Below are 21,601 nucleotides of genomic sequence, written 5' to 3'. Positions count from 1 at the left end.
CAGGACAGAAATACAGGAGAGCAAGAGCAGAAGGGGATGAGAAGGAACAGTAGGAGGGAGAAATAAAGGAAAAGGAGGAGAAAGGATGGCAGAGGGAAGAAAGAGGGAAGTGCAGAAAGGAAACAAGGAAACTACGAAAAAGAAGTCCACATGAAAGAGAAAGTGGAATAGGGTCCTGAGAGGCACATCAGGACGGCACTGTGCTTTGAATTGTCTCCTCTTCCTCTTGCTCTTCCTTTCCCCATAGAGGAAACAGAGGAGCAACTTCTCTGTCATTACCTGGATGAGTTCGTCCAGCTCAGTCGAATTGACACAGGAGTGTTGGGAAATGAATGTTTGTTTCTGGATCACGATGGTGGTCCTCTGTGAAATCTCGTGAGGCTGCTCCAACGCTTTGAACACGGTGGCTCCGATGATCAGATAGAGGACAACCACCAGGAAAATCGTGGAGACCGTCTTCCATTTCATAACATTAATGGTCGTGTCACTCTCCACCCGGGAGGCAAGCACTGTGGGTTTCGTGGAAAAGGAGAGCCTCGGTTTGGAGTTCTGAGCGGCAGATTTAGGATCCAGCAAATCAGGTGCCGCCACTGACAACAACAGAGAATGAAGGTTAGGATGGAGGAGATTAGAGGGGTAATGGTTAGGCTTCTTTACGAGGTCGGCAAAGGTTGACTGAATTCTGCTTCCTCTCCTGGTGGAAGCTCTGGAACCTAAACCAGAACTCCCACTAGATCACATCCAGGACCATATAAATGGGTTCAAGGAAAAGGGGGTGGGTCTTAGCTCTTGCTGTTATTGGGGTTCCAGATGGCAGGGAAAAAACAGGGGGTGGACCAAGAAACTTCTAAAAAAGTAAAAGAATGCCTAACATCTTCCTAATTAATATCTAAATTTATATCTGTCCACCACACCAGTCAATGCACACTGACTGAATTCCTAAGAGCCAACAGTACTAAACGAGATATTTGAATACCCATGAAGAAAGCTCATGCTTTATTCCTGTTCTCAAGAAGTTAACACTCTATACCAGAAGCAATCAATGTAAAGAACATTCTCTATTTTTATTTAAAAATTCATTGTAATAAAAGAATTGTATTATAAGTGAATTTGTGATCCAACTTTGTTGCTCAAAGTAAAACATTAGTCATTTTCTGGTAAAACATGATGGTGAAGAAACCACTCAATAGCCCAACCATTTCTTTTTGCCTACTCTCTAAAGTGGGCCCATAATTAAGCATTCTCTATATTTTGTTATTTGATCTCCGACATGTTTAAAAAACAAAAGTATTCCTACCCAAAGTGGCACAATTCTAGATGCAGCCAAGACATGATAAGTTCCTTCCATTTCAGGAGTGAACATTATCAAGAAAAAAAATTAAAACCTTGTCTCACACCTTGGACCTTGCATGCTCTGTACAAAGCTAATTGCTCCATTAGAGTGGATTTATGTGTTCTCTTACAAAGCCCCATATACTCCGAGGTGACTCTAAATCCATTTATTATTCAACTCAGCTATTCAAAAATATCATTAATGGATTTCTTTTTAGAAAACACAAGAGATACTAGACTTCCAGGGGAAAATAAGTCATCTACTACAGAATATTTGATTGGAAAGGCAACATTGAACCCACAGGGTTAATAAAACAGCAAACAAATAGGAGACTTACAAAAACCATCAACTCAACCAAAACAATCCATTTGCAGTCCATAATTGGTATAGATATAAGGAAAACTATTCTAGTGTATATAATACAGATTTGATAAAATGATAACTTCATCTAAAAGTCACTTTTAGGTAAGTATAGAAGAAATCCCTATGGAATTACACCCAAATACCCTACAGGAACCTGAATTTACTTGAGGCTAAGAAGAGAATGAAGAGTGTCAATTTTCACATGGCTCTGTAGCCTACCGTCTTGACTACCACTGAGAGTTAAACGTGGACTACCACAGTTTGAGTTCATAAAAGAAACCTTCAGTTGCCCATTAAAAAGAAGCTTTGGAAACAAAGCCATGTGAAGCACTAGCCCTAAATAATGCTGTACACTAATGGCAGATAACCGAGGGCTCTTCACCCAGCGAAGCTCTGAATGCTCCTGACTTTGAAGAGATGAAGTCAGAGCTCTGAAGAGGTAAAAGCACCCATGGCTTTAAGTGGAGGGTCTACAAACGGACAGCTCATTACAACGATTCCCTGTGGTTCAACCTGCTGTGGACAGGTATGTCCACGTTTCCCTCCTGATAGTCACCTGCTCCGAGTAAACCCATAAACTAATAGACACCTTTAACATGTAACATTTATAAAGGCAACTTCACTCACAATTAGCACTGGATATGTGTTTAATGTTTGAATTTAAAAAAAAAAAAAACTTTTCTAATAGAAATGCTGATAACAGCTGAAATCAGTCATCTGCTGTCTAGCCACCCCATCCCGCCTCCAAGCTGCTTAATGAGTCTGAGTGAAAAATAAAGATCAAAATCTAAAATTAAGCCATTTTTGGAATAAAAATAACAGAAAATCACAGGGAAGCTCTACATTATCTCTCTGAAGGAAGCTTTCCAAGCCTTTCCTCTCGGGTTCTCTGTCTCTCATATTTCTGATTTTTCACACCACTGGTTTCTAATCTGCAGAACTGGAGAACACCAAGACTGTTTACCTTGATGCTCCCAAATCCCCAGCCTAAATCCCAATGCCAAAGTCAGAGAGTATCATTATATGCTTTGGGGGAAAGCCGACAGATTTTTTTTAAAAAGATCGTGTGTCTGTGTGTATTAAGCTAATACATTTCCTGATGTAGTTTAATTCTTTTAAGCCCTATTTTTTAATTAGCAGAAATATATATAATGCACACTTGGCAGACGGAATGGGCAGAAACTGGTGACATATCAAAATAAAACATAACAGCCTTTTCTCTCGGTTTAATATGGGGAACCCTCTCCGTTTCCATCTCCACATCGTGTGATGTATGATCGGAAAGAGAAGCTCCTTAGAACAAGGAATCAAAGATTCGCCCCTTCCACAGACTCTCAGCACCATCACTCTACCTCCGCCCCCAGCACATCACAGTCTCCTCTTAATCGTTGTCTCCCATCTTCACCCAGGTCTGTCTTCTTTGCTCATAGCCGCAACTGACTACTCAATACCAGGAGAAACCAGCTTTTTTCAGCACCACTGCCTGTCCCACCAGGCAGTGGGCAACAAGTGTGACCAGGGTCACCATGCGTCCTGCCTGTCGGCTACTCCCAAGGGTTGACCCTCCTCCTCCTTCGGAAACTCCCCCAAGGTGTCCCAAACCCATACCCAATGCAGATGCAGAACCCCCAGGCACCAGCGGGAGAAAGGGAGAAACATCCAGGAGAGGATTGGGATTCCGACCCGACACCTTGGAGGGGAAAGGAAGGTGGAAAACGTCCGCTTGCTGCCAGCGGGGCGTTTGCAGCCCTCCCAGGAGAGGCTGGGGCGGGAAAGCGCGGGGCGGGCGGCGGCGGGGGTGGGGGGGGGCGGTGGGGGTCTCACCTCCCGCTCTATAGCCGGGTCTCTCCCGCAACGCGCTGGGAAGCATGAGGCATGCAGCATTCAAAATGTATTTTGCAAAAGACGGACTTGAAGCTTTCACAAACACGCCATTGTACTCACTTCTTATTCAGAGTCGGGTTGCGCGCTCCGAGCTGCACGGGCAGGCATTTTCCCCGGCTTTGTTTTACAAGGTGGAGAGAGCGGGGCTGGACGCGGGAGGGGGGAGCGTGAGAAGAAACGAAATCGCGGGAAGGAGGGGACACCAGCGGGCTGGGCAGAGGGCGAGGCCGCCGCCAAGTTGGGCTCGGGCGCCGCCGCCCCCGCGCGCGCCTGCCGCCGGGCCCGGGTCACCCGGAGAGCGCGGGCGACCCGGGTCCCGCGCCGGCCCGCAGCCGCCGCCGCCGCGCGCTCCGCCCCGGGCTCGGCGCGGGCCCGGCCCCAGCGCGGCGCGGCGCGGGGGCGGTGGGGGCAGCCGCGGCGGCCGTGCGCCCCGGCGTCTTTGTGCGCGAGCCGCGCTCAGCCCCGCTTCGCATGTCTTTGTGCGGCTCCCCCGGCGAAGCCCTCCGTGCCCCGGGCGGGGGTGTGGCACGGTCTCGACGGGCCGGGCGCCCTCGGCCGTTCTCCCTTCCAGGCTCGCTCCTCTCGCCCCTCGCCGGCTCCTCTCCCTCCTTTCGGAACTCCCTCCCCCTCGTCTCCTCCCCCCTCCCTGACTCAACGCCTGGGCTAGCCTCTCCACACCCTCTCCTAGCTCAACCCTCGCCTGCGTCGCCCCTGCCTGGGGCTCCCCTCCAAAGTCCCTCTCAGCCTGCTCGACGCCTTAGGGCACAGCCCTTGGGTTCACCTGCTGCCTCTCCTCTCAGCCTCTTCCACTACCCTTGCCTCCTCCCCACATCCTTCCTCTTGCGATGTGGCACATAGGGCTCCGACTCATCTCCTTCCCGGTCGGGGTGCGGGGTGTGGGACCGAGTTCTAGGGCGCAGCTCCCAGGACCCCTTCACATAGGCATCCTCCCCTCCCTTTAATCCCCCCCAGGGTTGTACAGAGAAGTGCCCCCTTTGGCGCCCTGAGACTCCCAGAGTGGGGGCGGTAAGGAGGCTGCTGGCTTCTTCCAGGTTACACCCGGGGAAGGGTTTTCGCGTCATCAGCAACCCCCACCTCATCTCCAAGGGTGCTTGACCTGGGCAGGGAGCTCTGATCAACAGAATGTTCCGGACTAGAAAGGATGGGGAACGCACCGGGAGCCAGGGTGAAGATATCTAGGGATGCAGAGGGAATGGAAGGAAAATCGGCCAGCCTCTTAGGGCAAGACCGCTTTTCTGGGGACAGAGGTTGCGAAGGCTCTTGGGTGGGAGATCGGACCTCAGTCTGAATTCGGTGCTCCCAGCTTATCTCTCCATTAAGATCCCAGCTTGGCAAGTACCAGACCCCACCCAGACTCGTGGACCGCCGCGCTGGGGAGCTGAACTCGTGGCGACACGGGTGCGGGAACCGAATCCGCAGACAGGGGAAGAAAGCGCGCAGAGTACAGGCTGCGGCTGTAACGGGCGAGTCCTCGCACCACACACATGATGTAGCGGAACTTCAGTCGGTTTGTAAACTCTCCCTTCCTTCCCACTTTCGTAGTCGGAATCCCCTGCTGACCTCCACCCTCCCACCTCCACCGCTGTGTGAGTTTATCTTTTTCCCAGTTACCAGGAAAACTTCCTAGTGAAAGCTATAGACGAGAAACTAGTGAAAGCTATAGACGCGAAAGAGGTAAGGTTGTAAAAAGAACGTTATAAACCTCTTGCAAGACTGTGGCTATCAATGATTAAAAATGTCTAATTATTTTTAAAATTCCAAAATAGATTCAGCACCTCCTTTTCTCCTATTAAAAATGTCTTCCTTATTAGGAATTCCTTCCTGCTGGAATTGAAACATGTTTTTCTCGACTTGTACTCTCAGGAATAATAAAATCGGATGTGCTTTCTAAAATGTGAATCTGATCCTCTCGCTCCTGGACTTAAACCTCTTTCAAACTCTCTAGGTCACATATAATGTGCTTCCTGATCTGGCTTCTCTTTTTCATTCCAGGCCTTCCTGGGTACTGTCACTTTCTCTCACACACCTTCCCCAGTCCTGTCCTCAATTTTACATGACTAAGATGCTGTATCAGTAGGGTTCCGCAGAGAAACACACCAAAAGGATGTGTGTGTGAGAGTGTGTGTGTGTGTGTGTGTAAAAGATCTATTTTAAGGAATTGGCTCAGATGATCATGGGGACTGGCAAGTCCATTTGAAATCCCCAGAGCAGCTCTGGCAGGCTGCAAACTCAGGCAAGAGTTGATACTTGAGGCTTGAATTTCTTCTTTTCCGGGAAAACCTACGTTTTTGCTCGTGAGACCTTCAACTGATTATATGAGGCCTACCCACATCATCTAGGGTAATCTTTCTTTAAAGACAGCTATTGTAGACATTAACCCCCTCTAAAAAATACCTTTATAGCAACACCTAGATAAGTGTTTGATTAAATAACTGGGTATTATAACGTAGCCAAGTTGACACATAAAACTAACCATCACAGGCACTATCCTTCAGCTCTCTCAGCTGCCTGGAAGTTTCTCCTGAATCTTGGCTAGTCAGGTGTCTTACTGTTTGCTTCCCAGGGCAACTTTTGTTTCCATGTTTGCCCGTGTCGCATTGTGGTGTGCTTTTTGTAAACTAGAAGGTAAGCTCAGCGAGGGCATAAAACACGTCTCTCTGTTCCCCAGAGTATCCACAATAGCCAGTGACTGGTACTGAATAGGTGTTGATAAACATCTGAATGAAGGCGGGATTGCTGACATCATTCACCTGGTCTCCCTCCAGGACTTTGGAACCAAGATATCCTGCATATGTAGGAAATGAGATGAATTCACCACCTTCAGAATCATTTTCTACTCTATCACAGGCTTTTTTTTCTCCAGATGAAATGATCCCAAACACTTTGAGTATTCTTTTTTTTTTTCTTTTCCCTTTTGGTTCACCAACTTGGTGATTCTTTTTTATTTCCTCTGAGTCTTTTGCAACTTTAACCACACCTTACCAAGCACTGGCCTTCTGTCAAACTGACTAATGCTTCCTGCAGTGGGGGATTAACTCATGGCTTAAATATGATTGTATCGTGCTTCCCTTTTTCCAGATTCATGGGATGTAGGACTCACCACCAGTTCCAAATGCTGAATTGCCCTTTTCCCTCCTTTTCTCTATCAATTTACATGTCGCCATTGTCCTCCATGTTCCCCTTTGCATTATTCTCACGTTAGGCACACACATACGTAGAGTGCTGAGAGGGGAGCGGATTTACTTGACAGAGACATTAAAATAAGATTTAAAACAGAAAATTCCAAACTGTAACATTAGCAGGAGTCACTCCAACAAGCCAGCCTCAACCTCACAAATAATTTGAATCAAGAAACCAGTTCCCACACTGATCTAGCCTTGCCTTCCATTGAGGTCCTTTACAGCCCCCTCGATCAAATGCTCCTACCCCTTTAAGAGGTGCCAAACACACACTCACTCATGATCTTTGAAATAAGAGTCAAAAAAGGAAGTAGACTAGTTTGTATATCATTGCAACCTGAGAAACAAGGAAATGGGATGGTTTATCCTATTTAATTTTATGCCTACATTACGCAACACATATAAATCCCCATCAAAAGCGCAACAGAAAGACCAGGTGCACTCTAAGTCTTTCATGCTGCAGGACCACTTGACACTCTTGAACTTTATTTTAATGAATAGGAAAACCTGAAGTACGTAATAAAAAGATTTAGCTCCCCAAAGTTCTATACTGCCCTCATATGCACGTTGTTCTGCTCCAACTAGCAGCATGAAATCTACAGAGCTTCACTTTTATGTTTATTTCGCTTTCTGAAATTGGCCTACTCAAAATGCCATAGTTAAAAAAAAAAAAAAAGACCATGCCACTGTCTTTCCCATAATTCCAATCAAGCCTGGAATTTTAGAGTCAAAGTGACTTCCATGGGTATCCTAACTCTACCAATTCTGAACCACATGAGTTTGAGGGAGTCCCATCTCTCTGACCATCAGTTTCCTCATCTATGAAATGGGAATAATACACTAAACTCACAAGAGATTGTTGTAAGACAAAGTGAGACAACATATAAATGTTTAACATTGTAGAGTCTCACAAGAATTTTATACTCTCCTGTGCTTGATCCAACCCCTTGGACCAGGGCCCTTGAACCAGCTCCTGGCCACGCAAGACCACCAGCAAATTCCAACTCTGTAATAAATTTAGCCATTTATTTAATCTTCTGGATAACACGACTGCACGGGTCTAAGACGAGGAAGAATGAATCATGTTCATCAAATATTTATTGAATGCCTACTAGGTGCCAAACAGAAGCTCTGTGGATATAACAAGGTTGCTACCTTCGTTAAGCTTCAGTCTAGAGAGGGAAGGTGCTAAACAAACATAAAATTAAAATTCAGTAAGTGCCATAATGCTATGAGACTATCTAATGTTGGTGGGTCAGGGAAGGCCTGTCCAAAGAAATGACACTAAAGTTGGACCCGGAAGATCAGCAAGGGTGAAGAGAGAGATACATAGTGTAAGGAAAGAGCTTCCTCAAGGGGAGGAAGAACGTGTAGAAAGCCTATGGCAGGAAGAAGCTTGGAGAATTTGGGGAGCCCGGAGAGTGAGGATTGGTGGTGGACCATGATCAAGCTGGAGAGACAGGCAAAGACCAGGTGGTGTGGCACCTGGATTTAGTTAATGGGATTTTGATAAATTTTCAGCCAAGGACTAATCTCATCAGACAGCGTTTTTAAAAAATCACTCTGGTTTCTACATGAAGAACAGGCACAAGGTGAACAAAAATGTGAGCACATAGATAGCGAATTTAAGTGTTATTGCTTTAGCCCAAGTGAGAGATTCGTGGTGATTTGGATGGGAGTGGAGGAGAGGAGATGACCAGTCCCGGTAGATCAACAGGGCTCTGTGATCCATTGGGTGTGGAGAATAGATGGTGAGGGAGAGGTTAGGAATTTTCCAAGAGATGTAGTTGACTGCAAACTTGGGGGTAGACAACAGTATAGGCAGTACTTCAGTGAAACGCTTGCCTGAGGTGGTCCCTCTGAGGGCACTTACCTGCCCCTCTCATAGCTGCTGTGTTTCTTGTGGGATTCATCCCTGATTGTGAGTGCAATATGTGTCCTGGTCTTAGCTAAAACAGTCGAGATTCCTCAACCTCTCACTTGGTTCAGGCATGGGCCTGTGATTTCTGGGAAAAGAGACTTTCGCACTATACCACTGACGTTGAACCTGAAAGGCTTGGAATCGATTATGCTGATATCAGAGGACAAGCTACCTGAGAATGGAGCCAATACAAAGCAAACAGAACCAAGGTGACAATTTTTGAAAGCTCAACACATTTTCTTTTGTACTTGCCAGTTTGTGTTAAGATTTCTGACACTAGAAATCAAAAGTCCTAACTGAAACATTGCAATGCAAAATATTGGACAGAGTGAGAAATAATTTCCCTATGTGAAGGGTCTCTAAGTTGACCTGCAGTGAATCCTGCCTCCTGGTATTCAAGCTCTTGTGTCATGCCCTCTCCTTGAATGGGGGCTGCTAATGAATAGAATATAGGACAAGCGATGGGATGTCCCTTTCAAGATTAAGTTATTAAAAGACTGTGGCTTCCCTCTTGTGTGTTCTCTCTCACTCCCTCTTGGATCCCTCCCTCTGGCAGAAGCTTACTGCCATGCCATAAGGCAGCCCTGAGGAGAGGCCCATGTGAGTAAGCCTGGAGGCAGATCTCCTGAGGTCTCCCAAGAGCTGAGGTTTCAAGCCATGTAAGAAAGCTTGCAAGTGGATTCTTCCCCAGTCAAGCCATGAGATGACTGTAGTCCTAGACAACACATTGAGGGCAGCTTCTTGAGCAACTGAGACAGAACCACCCACATAAGCTCCTCTCAGATTCTTGAGCCTCCAAAACTGTGAGATCATAAATGGTTCTCATTTTCAGCTGCTAAGTTTTGGGGTAATTTGCTATGTAGTAATAGATACTACAAGAGCTAAATCCCAAGCAAGCTTATAAAATGTCAGTCAGATCTGGGCTATGCAAATTACTTTAAGAAGGCAATTCCTTAAAGGACAAAATGTATTCATTTTGAAGTACTCATACCCCTCAAATTAGAATATGTCAATCAGAAGGGAAGTTGGACATCACTGGAAGAATAGAAAAGGAAGAGAAGAAGTACATGCTAGCAGTGCCCAGATAACAATTATCTAGAGCAGTGGGTCTCAAACTTGAGTGTGCATCAGAATCGCCTGGAGGTTTGTATGGCACAGAATGCTGAGCCCACTCCCAGAATTTCTGATGCTTTATGTCTGGGGCCTGAGAATTGGCATGAATAATAAGTTCTCAGTTGATGCTGATGCTATCATCCAGGGAACACACTTTGATAATCCTGGATGAAAAATAGAATTTGGATTCACTCTGCTCTGATAGCTCACAGTCACAGAGGCTGTTTCTGTGACTGGTGAGAAATTGGGCTAGTGGGCGACTCAGGTCCCCTGCCAACATGGTTGGCAAATCATGGCAGGCGCTGGCACAAATCACCATATACTCTCAGTCTCAAAGGTGTCCAGTTCAAGAGTTCTTACCATTTACAACACCATCAACATGGATTATGTCATTTATGGTACAAGAAATATATTTATTCACTCATTCAACTAGTATTTATTAGGCACCTTCTGTATACCAGGAAGGCACTTTTCCAGCACTTGGGGATATATAGTAGCAAAGAAAATACACCACAGTTTTGTAATCATGGAGTTAAAATAAGGAAAGAATGACATTAGTAAAACTATTTCCACGTCTGTTCAGTAAAACCTCATTGAGTTGATGAAAAGATTTCTGATTAAAGTACCCACCCTGAAAAATGAAAAATGTCATTTTGCCATAAAACTTTGCAAAATTCATCAAAGTTGGGAGGTTCATTTTGTAAAAAGAGAAGTAACCCTAAAATATACGTCAATAATATCTTTTTAATGGCTTTGTATATTGTTTACTTTAAAATAAACACATACACACAAAAATATGAAGAAGGATAAGAATTTTTTAACGTAAGCAAGAATCTCTTTAGTAATGGTAGTTCTTAGTCCCATGTGACTTCTTTTTAGTTTTGAAAATTCATGTAAGTCAAAACACCCACCTTTTGCATATAAACATGAGTGCTTTAATCAGTGTACACACAAGTGTTTATCACAAATAAACTAATACTCATATATAATTTTACTCAACAGGGAATAAAATATTGAATAAGGGTCTTGTAAAGGAAAGAAATCCTTATAAAACGATACTCTATTATAGTAGAATAAATTCAGAAAACATTAGAATTTACAGAGAAGAAATTCTGCTCTGGAGTTCCTTTCTCCTTTTAAAGCTGAGTATCATAAACTATCACCAGGAAACGAACATTTATCTGATATGTATCTAAACTTTAACATTTCTCACTTCTGCCATCACAGGTAAATCCTCCACTGACAATGAATTCATCAGATAATTTTCTTAAGTCTGCCAATATTAGGCAAACTAATTATATCAAATGTGATGCTTTGTATTAAAATCAACCGTAAATCCAGAAAGAACTAGAGCATTTTCAATTTTTCTTGATGGTTTTTCATTACCTAATGAATTTTTGGCACATCCAGTGCATTATTTAAAACTTAGATTTGTTGTAAACATTTGCCAGTCCAGCATTTTGCCTTCACCTGAGGCCACAAATTCTGATAGCAATGAATGTGGCTTTGTGAAGAACAAATCAATTCAATTTCTCTTCTAAAATGAAGTCACAAGACATAAAGGCAATAAAAAGTCAAAAGAGAATGAGTATTTGGGATCTTCTATAGAGATATTTTTGATGTGTTCAATAACCAAAGATCTTAATTTCACCATATATATAGAATCTAGCTCTCCCTTATACCTGTTTGTGCCTATAATTAAATGAGCACATACAAGGCTTGCTCAAGGCCATCTGCTAAATAGATAGAAGAACTGAGATTAAAAATCCATGCATCACCCAGGGCGTGTTTGTTCTAGAAGAAAACCGTGAAACCTACAAGAAGGCAGCTTTCTATGGAATTTCAAAATTTATTTAAATGGTGTGTGATCTCTCCAAATTCTACAAGGTGAGCAAGGCAGGACTGCCCCTTCCAACACCTGTCTACAGGAACTTTTGCCAGTGGCTGCATCCCCGCTGACCTCTAATCCGTCAGATGGATCTTGCAAAAATAAAATCTGGTTATGCCCTGATTAAAAGCGTACATTAGCTTCCCATTGCCTTCAAGATAGAGACCAGCATGCTAAGGGTATCCCAGGGCACTGACCATCCTCGCCCTGTCAGTAATAATGGCAACAACAAGAACAACAGGAGTCATAACAATAGGTAATATCTCTGGAGGCATATGTGCCAGCCGTTCTTTTAAGACTATTTTATTTACTATCTCATTTAATCCTCATAACAACCATGTGAGGTCAGTACTGTTATTATCGTCAGAGAAGTTAAATAACTTCCCCAAAGTAACACAGCTATAAGTCAATACACCCTATTATTTTGGGCCCACCTAACCAGGCTCTGCAATTTCCCCTCTGTGGTTCAGCCACCAGTTGGTTTCCAGTTTCTTGAATATATCCTACTCCTTTTTTCCTTAGAGCCTTCACACACACAACAGTCCTTCCAGCCGACTGTGCCTGTTTTCCTCACTACTGGAAAGTAACTTCTATTCATCTTTCAGACCTCAGCTAAAACACACCTTCCTCAGAAAAGGCCCCATAACCTCCTACTAAGATCAGCTCGCCACCTCAACATCCACTCTCACAGCGCTCTATATGGTCCCTTCATTATGTTGGTCACAGTTGTTATTCAACTATTTGTTCAAACCATTATTTACTAACTGCACGTATTCGTTTCCTGGGGCTGCTGTCATAATGTACTAAAAACTTGGTGGCTGAACATCGGAAATTTATGGTCTCAGTTCTGGAAGCTACAAGTCAGAAGGGTCAGCAGGGCCATGGTCTCCCACAGCTCTAGCGGAAAATCTTTCCTTGCCTCTTCTGGTTTCTGGCGTTTACCAGCAATCCTTGGCATTCCTTGGCTTGTAGACGCCTCACGCCACTCCCACGGCCATCGTCTCCCTGTGTGTCTTCGCAGTGTTTCCCTCTGTTTGTTTTTGTCTCTGTATCCCGATTTCCCTCTTTTTAAAGGACATCTGTCATATTAGATTAGGGCACATCTTAATGACCTCATTTTAACTTGATTACCTCTGTAAAGGCCCTATTTCCCAATAAGGTCACCTTCTGAGGTACTTGAATGAGGACTTAATATACCTTTTTCAGGGCGGGGGGTTGGGGGGCGGTGCACAATTCAACCCATAACATTGCCTATGAGATTTAAAAAGTTCCAAGAGGGAAGGAACCTTGTCATCTTGCTCCTCAGCATGATACGTTACACATAGTAGGCACAAAAAAATCAGTATTTATTAAATGAATGAAAGCCCATTTTTAAGAAATTTTATTGACAGAATCCTGCAGTTAATCAAGGCTTAGAATCTCCTTGGCTACAGCACCAGGTAGTAACATCCAGATAGGAAGTGAGTCCAATGAACTGGACGGGAGATTCTAGTCGGCCTTAATTGATTCCTGCCATGCAACAACCTAGAGCCAGTGTATTCGACCTTCCAACTTTTCAAGAGAAGTCAGATGTCCAAATTGTTTTAGAAGAAATCTTCCAATTCAAAACGGGGGCAACCAAATAGATTTTCAAAAATAAATAATGTTTATGGCAAATAAAAGGGTCCTCAGGCCTTCGAATTGCAGCCTCTGGGTTAAGGTAAGATCAGATGCCCTGTGAGGTTGCATCTACAATCAGGTGCAATGAATCTGCGTTTCATGCAGAAACATCTCCCTCAATGGCAGTCGTGCAGCGCTGCCACAAGGGTGGGGCAAGTGAGGCACTCCCCTTGGGTGCAAAATTTAAGGGGGTGTCAAAAACATAGTAATCAAGATAAATAATACTTTAATACAATATTTTAGAATATCAATATTAATATAAAAAATCTATGATGAACAGAAGTTCAAAATTTTAAAGAAAGAAAGAACCGAATCCCACACTTGAACAAATTAGCCTCACTTGCCTCACCCTGTTCCTAGCCTCTCTCCCCCATTTCACTGATACTCACCCTCCCTGCTAGATCACACATGGGAACTCTCTTCTGTTGCATCAGCACCCCTTCCTGTAGATCCAGTACTGTGCTACATTACAGAAGAAGCAACCCCTCACCCACCCAGAATTCTGTGCCCAAATATGCGTTGCACCACAAATTTGATGAAGTAACTTACACTTTCTGTGGATTCTCCAGTTCATCTCTCTCCTTTGAGAGAATGAATCTCGAGCACTGTCGTTTCTTCGTCTCTAAGATGGTGCTACTTACTTCTAATGAAAGTGCCTTAATTATACTTTTCTCCCAGGCTTCAGCTTAATGCTTGCTCACTTCTGCCACACTATGAGCTGCTTCAGGGGGGCTCTGGCTCTAGCCCTGCACAGCTTGCTGCTGGAGCCCAGCCGATGCAGGTGAGTTACCATGGAAGGCTCTTACATTGCTGTAGCTTTCAGTTTGGAAATCACATCTAAAGTGCCTTAAGGCTAGATATTAGCGAGCACTTTTGACCTTTCCTAAGCAGCCACTCAAAATACAGCCCTTCTCATCCATCGTCGCCACAAACCCTTCCATGAGATAATTAATGTGCATGATTAGGTAATAACTGAGGGCAAAGTGTTAATTCAGGGTTCTCATAATCTCTACAAGCTTCTCCCAGACCTTGAGAGTCACAAGACATGTCAACATCACACCAGGCCTAACATAGCCAATTATGCAGATATATTTATGAACTGCCAAAGCACCCATTGGGAAAACAATTGGCACCAGCGTAGAAATTTCAATACTACATAATCTCTCTCACTGTAATTTGAGAAAGAACAGGACATGATGAAGAAAATTAAACTTGGCCCCAAGTTCCTGTGAAATCTGCTTCTTCAAATATTAGAAGATAAAAAATATACTTAGACAATGAATTTAATTTGATCAGGACCGATGCCTGGTCATGTATTTTAACTATTCTTCTCTGTGAAACCCTCCTTCTTTATTTCTGATAAATTTGATCACTGTTGCCCATGTATCTTGATATACACGTATAGCACCTCTTACGCTAGTATGTGTCTATATGTCTGGCTTTCTCTAGACTAAAAGCTTTCTTTTTCTTTTCCTTTTTTTAAGGTTAGCAGGGGCTGCTAAGGAGAACAGTCACCTGGAGCTGGAATCAGTATGTGCGTGAGTATGTGCCCTCGAGCTCAGTGATGTGGTGGGGGGGAAGGGTGGCTCTAGAGAAGATATATGGGGCTTTTAAAAAATTTATTTATTTATTTTTTAAAGATTGGCCCTGAGCTAACATCTGTTGCCAAACTTCTTTTTCTTCTTCTTCTCCCCAAAGCCCCCCAGTACATAGTTGTATATTCTAGTTGGAGGTCCTTCCCATCAGGCTATGTGGGACGCTGCCTCAGCATGGCTTGATGAGTGGTGCTAGGTCCGCACCCAGGATCCAAATTGGTGAAACCCTGGGCTAGCTGAAGCAGAGTGCGTGAACTTAACCACTCAGCCATGGGTCTGGCCTGTAGACTGAAAGCTTTCTGAGGGCAGGTATCTCATCTGAATTGCTTTTGATTTCTTAGAACACATAGCAGGTATTCAAATATTTGTTGAATTGGTGTGGAAAAAGGACCACCGCTATCCCAACACGCACCAGCTCTTAAGACCTTCAAAGAAGGATTTCATGGTAACTGTGACATTTATCATCAGAAAGCATTTAATTCACATCAAGGTATTTTTAGTACATTGAAAGTCACTGTATTTCTTCCATGCCCTTTATTATCCCACGTAATTCCATTATTGCACAGAGTCGCATGAAATTCAGCATAGTGTACTGGTCAAGATTGTGAGCCACCTAGTTTAATTCCAGGCCCAGACACTTCTTAACTGTGCCTTGTTTCCTCATCTGTGAAACGGGGATGAAAAGTGTATCAACCTCAGCTTGTTAATAAGACCTAAAAGAGTTAACACTTGAACAGTGTTTAGAACAATACCTGAAATATAGTAAGAACTCAATAAACATTAGTCACTGTTAATGCTAGTGTTCCCACCAGTAGCACTGAACCATGGAGAGAGGGAAAGCAGATGGATCTGAGATAAGAAGTGAAACACAAAGGAAGAGGTGGAGTATCTTCTGGGGCTGGGCCCAGCAAACACGTGGAAGCCGGCTTTTAGGAACCAAATGGGCAAATGAGATTAAGGAAGGAATCAGGTAATCCAGGCTACAGAAGACAGAGGCAAATTCCAGCCCTTCTGTTCTACAAAGAGGACTCTGCAACTCAGGCAGCTCCTTCCTAGGACAGGGAGTCTTTCCCACTCTACCTGATGGGGGAGAAGTCCTTACCAGAATATAGCCAGCAAACAATGGAGGATAAGTGGGATCCAGTTAGGTCAGAAAGGGAGATGGTTGCTAGGTTCACGAGGCTACACTGGGAGCCAAGAAACAGACCTACAGGTCTATTCTCACCGTTATAGATGTGGTGTTACCACTTTCTCTACCATGCACATACTCAGCTCTCGCTTTGGCTGTGGCCCCAACATTTTGGACTGTTGCTGTCTGAAACTGTCCCTTACATTGTGTTGACTTTACTTTCTATCTCCTTAGCAACCATGATTGCTTTAAATGCTTCTGGGTTTGCTTGATTTTTTTCCATTTCATTGTTATCAACGCTGTTTTCTGGACACAGATAAACTCTTCTTTTCCACAAACAGATTTTTTTGTTAAAGTAAAGCTTTTGTAACCCCAGGTTGTTTGTTGCTAAGGGGATCAATGCATGCCCCAGGAACGGAGTTTTCTATTGAGCCATCAGGTGTAATGTGTGTTTACTACTGTGACTCACATATTGTACCTGCTCCCTCTGCTGATTTATCAGAGATCTCTCTTATTCCTCGCACCCCAATATCACATTATGCTCATTTTAATTACAGCTGAGATATCAAATATTTACTGTTCTATTTTTGACAATTATTGATGGCAATCTGTTAGCATTATTGGTAACCAAGTACAGCTATGAATAGAATAAACTGCCTTTTTTCCTGTTTTTATATCTACCCCAACTGTGGAATGCTAAGTTTTGTGGTAGTTTTTCTTTGGATGAAAGTTGGGTGGAAAAAAACTTTAGTGTTTCCCATTAGTATTTTCTCAGAAGGGGAGCCAGTAGTGCATTGTTCAGATTCCAAAGTGCCTCGCCAGCCTTCTTGGTAATTAACTGTAGTGTTTCCTCTGCCTGGAGTGATGGATGTCATTTGCACCATTTTCATACATGACGTTATGTTTTTCGTACACTGTATCTGCATATTTTGGACAGGATAAAGTGTAATTCCAAGTGTCTTCCCTTTTGCCCTTGGCCCCAAATGCTGAGTTTGGGGTTAAACACCTCTTTACTGTGATCCGATAACATATAGTAGGCATTCAAAAAGAATTGAAATTTTTAAAAAATTAATTGTTATTTTTTATATAGGACTATGCTAAAAACTCCAAAGATTGAGCGATAAAAATATGAAAACTAGACAGCCCTCTCTGTGAAGATTTGGCTATCAATCTGGGATGACAATGTTTCCATGATAAAAACCAAAATGAATCATAAAGACAGACTCAGAAGTGACCACAAAGGAAACATCTGCTAAAGGACATAATAAATATTTAGTATTTAAGTAAATTACACGGGAACATTTGCCAATTATATTTTGAAAACCTCTTTTTGAGAATACTTTGAAATATTAAATATGAAAGTAAATTATTTTTTAATTCAACGCATGATGACTTTTTAACATTAATCTGGTCTAGATTTCCTCTACTTTTGTCTAGTAAAGTAATCATCATAGAGTCAATCATTCTATTTAGAAACCATTATGTATAACATGATTGTGATTACCACGTTTTATTGTATTTGTTACATCTCTCTTTCTCTCGTGCCTGTGAGTTCCCTTTGGTAGGGACCATGTGACCCTCAAGTTTGTGGTTTGTGTTCCCAGTGCCTAATGCATAGTAGATTCTCCATAAAGGCTTGTTGAAATGAACTCAAGTATTTCAGCAACCTCAGAGACTGTGTTGTATTTATATAAATTTTGTAAATTTTGAATTATTAAATATTGCAAAAAAGTAAACCTGGATTTTAAAAGTACTAACATTTTGCCATATATGCTAAAAGGAGTTATAGTTTTCTCCTTTTTTGAGGAAAAACAGATTACAACTACAGTCCCAATTCACCCCAGTGCAAGCTGTTGCTTTCTTCTTTCTCCCTCCCCCACAAATAACCACTCTCCTGGAGTTGGTGTTCGTCCTTCTTATGAATATAAATACGTCTTTCCAATGTACAGATGTAGCCATAAAAATATAAAGAAGTTTAAAATTTACATAAATGTATCATATTATATGAATTCTTTTCAACTGGCTTTTTTATTTCATTCAAAATTTCTCAAGGTTTGTGCATGTTGAAATACGCAGAGCTTTTTCAGAATGATCCGTTTTCCCTGATCATATTTAAAGCAAAAAATCTTTATCATCTAAAATCTGCTGGTCGGCCTTAAATGAAACAAATGAAATACAAAAACGAAAGAAGGTCTTATGAATATGAAGCAGAAGAGACAGAGTAAAGTCTCTTTCATGCTTTTTTGCCCTGTCAAACAACCTTGTGCTGACTAATGTATTAAAGCCAAAACCTGTTATTAGTCAGGGTTCAGAAATGACGGGCAAGGCTTGAACTGTGCACACTGGCCCACAGATCCACACCACAAACAGTCTAGCAGTCACCAAATTCACATTCCGTTTGGAGCATTGGCAAGAAAAAGAGGTGGGAATTTCTCTTTTGAAATTTCAGAAGAGCTATCTTTCCTTCCTTTCCTCTCAACTATTCTTCCAAGGACATTTAACTTGTTAATAGCCAGACCAACTCAGGACGTGGGTTGCCAACCCAAGCTGTCCAAATTTGCCTTCAAATAAGGATGTGTAACATTTGTGAAAACAAAGCAGTGACTTAGAAAAAGATACTTGCTAGTTAATTACATGCACAGTTTCCTAAAAGCATTTGCCTAGACAAAGCCTCTTTTACCGTTTGGCTCCTGGGCACCTAATTCTCATTTAAGGTGAAACTGAAACATTAAGAAGTCATAATTTACTTCTAGTTAGTAGCCAGATGCTTACAGCTAAGGAAAGAACTTTGGTTTTGAGGTCCTAAAGGTTCTAGTGCTCACATTTGATATAGCTCAATTCATGAAATTGACGCGTGAGTCCATTTCTTGCCCTTCATTCCTTTTTGTTTGTTTTCTGAAAATCTGGCTAAGGCTAAGGATCAATCATGTCTTCTAGAGAAATTTAAAGAGCATATAAGTTTCTCTGCAACTTTTAGTTGACAGGTATGTGTACTTGAAGATACCATGTACAAAAATCCAAACTTCAAAAACAGATAAAACTCATGACAGCCCTTGGGCTTGGTAAAAGGATTTATCTCTGGGCTTCTTCAAAATACAAAAATCTTGTTCCATTTTCAAAGTTCTGTTCACAAAAAATTTTAAAAATACTTGCTTAAAGTATTTAGATAAATCTCTGTGGGTAAGAAAGCAAAGCCTTGATAATATAATGCCTAATTCTCCAACTTAAAACTACTTTAAATAAGTGGAATATAGTAATACCTACAAATTTGTAACCCTTTATCACCTTTCATTTCCAAAGATTCCCTAAATCAAATAATAACCTAATCTATTTGATAAAACACAGCTAATCTTATAACACCGCCCCACAACACTGCACAAGCCACCAACACAAGAAATGAAGAGGTATATGGAGGGAAGGCATTAGCAGGAAGAGGAAATTAGACCTTATCTATTTGAAACTTCAAAGGAATTAAAGTCTAAGCAATATAATTACCAGAGATGGACTTCAGCCTGGACGCTTGACAACAATCCTCCCCTCAATGAAGCTTAGCCTTGACGTTTAAGAAAAACAAAGAGTGGCCTCTGTTTTCTGACTCCTGGAAAACTAGAATCTTTAGTAGCTTTGTCCTCTTCTTCCTTGACCCACGTCCTATCTGTACCCATAGCAAGCCACAGCTTTCTGAATTACCTGCATCTCTTTAGGGAGCAGCTCGGTGTCCAAGTGGTGAGCTCCCTAGAAAATACTGAGCAAGTCCAAGCCTGCTGGAATCACCGAGGGAAGGAAACACTGTTCTAGACGTTAGATTCTGCAGCCTCATCACCAGGGTGATGCAGCCAAACATCCTGTGTCTAGGACTTGAGCAGTTTCTGAATTTCCTGATATGTGAAATCCAGTTATTTAATTTCTTTGGTTGGATCCATATTGAATACACGCGCACACACACACATACACACAGCCTTGACTAAAGGAGTTCCCCATAGCATAAAAGCTTTTAAAAATGCAAAATTGACATACTTTTGTCTCAGTTATCAGGACATTTCAGATATTTTGAGTAAAGGTGATATTTTAGCTTGGATGATTCACGTAGAATCTCATTTCTCTAATTCTCTTTGCACGAGCACATGTGAATCTAAATAATTTACTTAGGTTACAAGAAAAAAATGCAAATAACCTGCTAGATAGATAACAATGATTTGTTTTCTCAGTCTTGTCACCCCCCACGTCATGCTACTTTTCATACTTTAGAACTCTACTCAAGCAGATTCATCCACAGACATTCCCAGATGCATTCTATGGGCCTCTTGCTTCTCTGACATCTTTAAGCTCTCAGCTTTACAGATCTAACCACTGCTAATTTTGGTTTTCCTTTGAAAATATTGTCAAGGAAGAATTTACCTAGGGGCTCTGTTTCTTTGTGCTCTTTCTCCATTTCCATTTCACACCCTGTCCCTCAGGTTCCTAATGCATCCCAGGATCCTCGATTATGACAATCCATTAGGGAAATTAAGACTAGTGTATCATGCAATATATGTTTCCTCTATTCCTCTCCCAATCAAAAGTGACTGTTCTGCGTGGCATTCTTTCAGAGGATCCTGAGTAAGAGACAACGAGCTAACGTGCTATGTTAAATGATGAGGGTACTTCTTTCAGGCAACATAGGTGCATTTAAAGGGTGCTTTCTTTACAGAGTTTAATGGTAAAAATTTCAGTCATTACAGCAAGTTACTAAAATAATGTAATCATCTGAAAGAATGATTTTTAGAGTCTTACAAATTTTAAAATATATGGTGACAGGTAAAGGTTCTAGGACTGGTCCAAATATTTAGTAATTGTTTGTGAAGAAAAGTCTCACTAATCTCACAAATTGGGAGGAAATATAGATCAAATTAAAGAAGAGTCGATGCTATTTTCAAGGTAGTTTAAAGAAATACTCTCTTGCTTTACTTGGCTCCCAGATTGCTGACCTCAGGCTTAAGTCAGCCCCCTAAGCTAAGGATTAGATAATTCCTCGATGGAGAAGCTAACAGGCCCAAGAGGAAAGATCTACAGCTCACTGCTGCCTGATCCTATAGTGTGGCTCCCACTCAGAAACTCACCACTCCAAAGATCTCCCCACCATGACACACATTGCTATTAGTTCTCTTAAAAATAAATGGAGGGCTGGCCCAGTGGCATAATGGTTAAGTTCGTGTGCTCTACTTCAGAAGCCCAGGGTTCGCTGGTTCAGCTTTTGGGCGTGGACCTACCCACTGCTTGTCAAGCCATGCTGTGGCAGACCTCCGAGATATAAAATAGAGGAAGATGGGAACAGATGTTAGCTCAGGGCCAGTCTTCCTCAGCAAAGAGAGGAGGATTAGCAGCAGATGTTAGCTCAGAGCTAATCTTCCTCAAGTAAATAAATAATGGACCACCAGGATCATCAAACATAAGAAGAAATCTTTTAACATGAAAAAGATCAAAACAAAAGGAAAACAAAAATCTCAGACACACACAATCTGGAGACCCAAAGAAAG

General features: G+C 42.4%; 1 protein-coding gene across 7 annotated transcripts in view; it reads right to left on the bottom strand.

Annotated features, from left to right (window-relative positions):
• KCNK2 (potassium two pore domain channel subfamily K member 2) overlaps positions 1–21,601 on the bottom strand; it is a 207,860-nt gene that overhangs the window by 129,749 nt on the left and 56,510 nt on the right. For 2 of the 7 annotated variants that reach the window (XM_044758435.2, XM_070497504.1), the window contains exons 1-2: positions 3,521–3,656; positions 280–590 (exon numbers count right to left, since the gene is read on the bottom strand). In XM_044758435.2, coding sequence (XP_044614370.1) covers positions 280–590; positions 3,521–3,566 — 357 coding nt within the window. In that variant the 5' untranslated portion in view covers positions 3,567–3,656. The other 5 variants (XM_070497506.1, XM_070497505.1, XM_070497508.1 and 2 more) reach the window with 4 other exon arrangements.

The sequence above is a fragment of the Equus asinus genome, chromosome 25, assembly GCF_041296235.1.
Source record: "Equus asinus isolate D_3611 breed Donkey chromosome 25, EquAss-T2T_v2, whole genome shotgun sequence".
Taxonomy (NCBI): Eukaryota; Metazoa; Chordata; class Mammalia; order Perissodactyla; family Equidae; genus Equus; species Equus asinus.
This window is presented reverse-complemented; position numbering and strand designations above follow the sequence as displayed.